This window comes from Sinocyclocheilus grahami, unplaced genomic scaffold (genome assembly GCF_001515645.1).
Source record: "Sinocyclocheilus grahami isolate Dianchi unplaced genomic scaffold, SAMN03320097.WGS_v1.1 scaffold22410.1, whole genome shotgun sequence".
In the NCBI taxonomy this organism is placed as follows: domain Eukaryota; kingdom Metazoa; phylum Chordata; class Actinopteri; order Cypriniformes; family Cyprinidae; genus Sinocyclocheilus; species Sinocyclocheilus grahami.
Window position 1 is genome coordinate 2,004 of NW_015518768.1, and position 965 is coordinate 2,968.

At 45.5% G+C, this 965-nt stretch overlaps 1 protein-coding gene across 1 annotated transcript in view; it reads left to right on the top strand.

Moving 5' to 3' along the window:
- LOC107579957 (nuclear valosin-containing protein-like) overlaps nucleotides 1-720 on the top strand; it is a gene marked incomplete at its 5' end in the record, with an annotated part of 2,551 nt that extends 1,831 nt beyond the window's left edge. Inside the window, 2 exons of the mRNA XM_016265730.1 lie at nucleotides 197-418; nucleotides 529-720. Of these exons, the coding sequence (XP_016121216.1) occupies nucleotides 197-418; nucleotides 529-720 (414 nt within the window). The remainder of the gene's footprint in view (nucleotides 1-196; nucleotides 419-528) is intronic.
- Between the last annotated feature and the right edge of the window lie 245 nt (nucleotides 721-965).

Genomic DNA, 965 nt, shown 5'->3' on the forward strand with positions numbered 1-965 from the left:
GTAAATTGATAAACTTTTTGTTTTTGGGTTCATTATTCTGTTAACATTCAAGAAAACAAATTCCATTTGACCATTTTGTGTTGAATTGTCTTTTGCTTCGGTCAAACGCTCAGTGTTAGCTCGATCACAAATAATCCACCGCAGTAGAGCACAAGTCACTGTGGTGTTCAGCTGTTGAAGTTCGTCTTGCTGTCAGAAAGCAGATCTGGAGCAGCTGCTGTCGTTGTTGAAGAGGAACGAGGCTCTGAGCGAGGAGCAGCTCTCTGGACTCTGTGTGCTCATGTCAGACTTCAGGACCTCGTTAGCCAGAGTCCAGCCGTCTGCGAAGCGCGAGGGGTTCGCCACTGTCCCGGACGTCACCTGGGAAGACGTGGGCGCGCTGCAGGACATTCGTGAGGAGCTCAACATGGCCATCATGGTAACGCAACTTTTACAGTGTTGTTTGGTCCTGTACTGTATCAGTAATACTTCAGTTTCTCGTTTCTTCGTTTAAAGGTGATGTTGTGGTCTTTGTTTGTACGTTTGCAGGCTCCCATCAATAACCCCGAGCATTTCCGAGCTCTGGGTCTGAACACGCCTGCTGGAGTGCTGCTCGCTGGACCGCCCGGATGCGGAAAGACCCTGTTAGCCAAAGTGTGTGAGCTTTTGTTTAGAGCTGTGTTCCCACGTTATGCATGTACACCATGTCCTAACCAGATGAAGTGTTTCTCTGCCATGTAAAGGATTGTTTTTGTCCTAAGCAACTGTGAGTCAGTAGAGTGCTTCAGTGTTGACGGATGTTTGACGGCTGACCTCTAATTTCACATTACCCTGGTTTTCTCAACAAAAGCAAAACAGGATTTTCCATTGGCTTTTGGATTCTTGCAGAAAACAAGCTCTGTGATCGAGAAACATTTATGATGCATCATGAATATGAATACATTTTTAAAAATGATGTTTTAAATGTTTTTAAGTTGCTGGTCCCC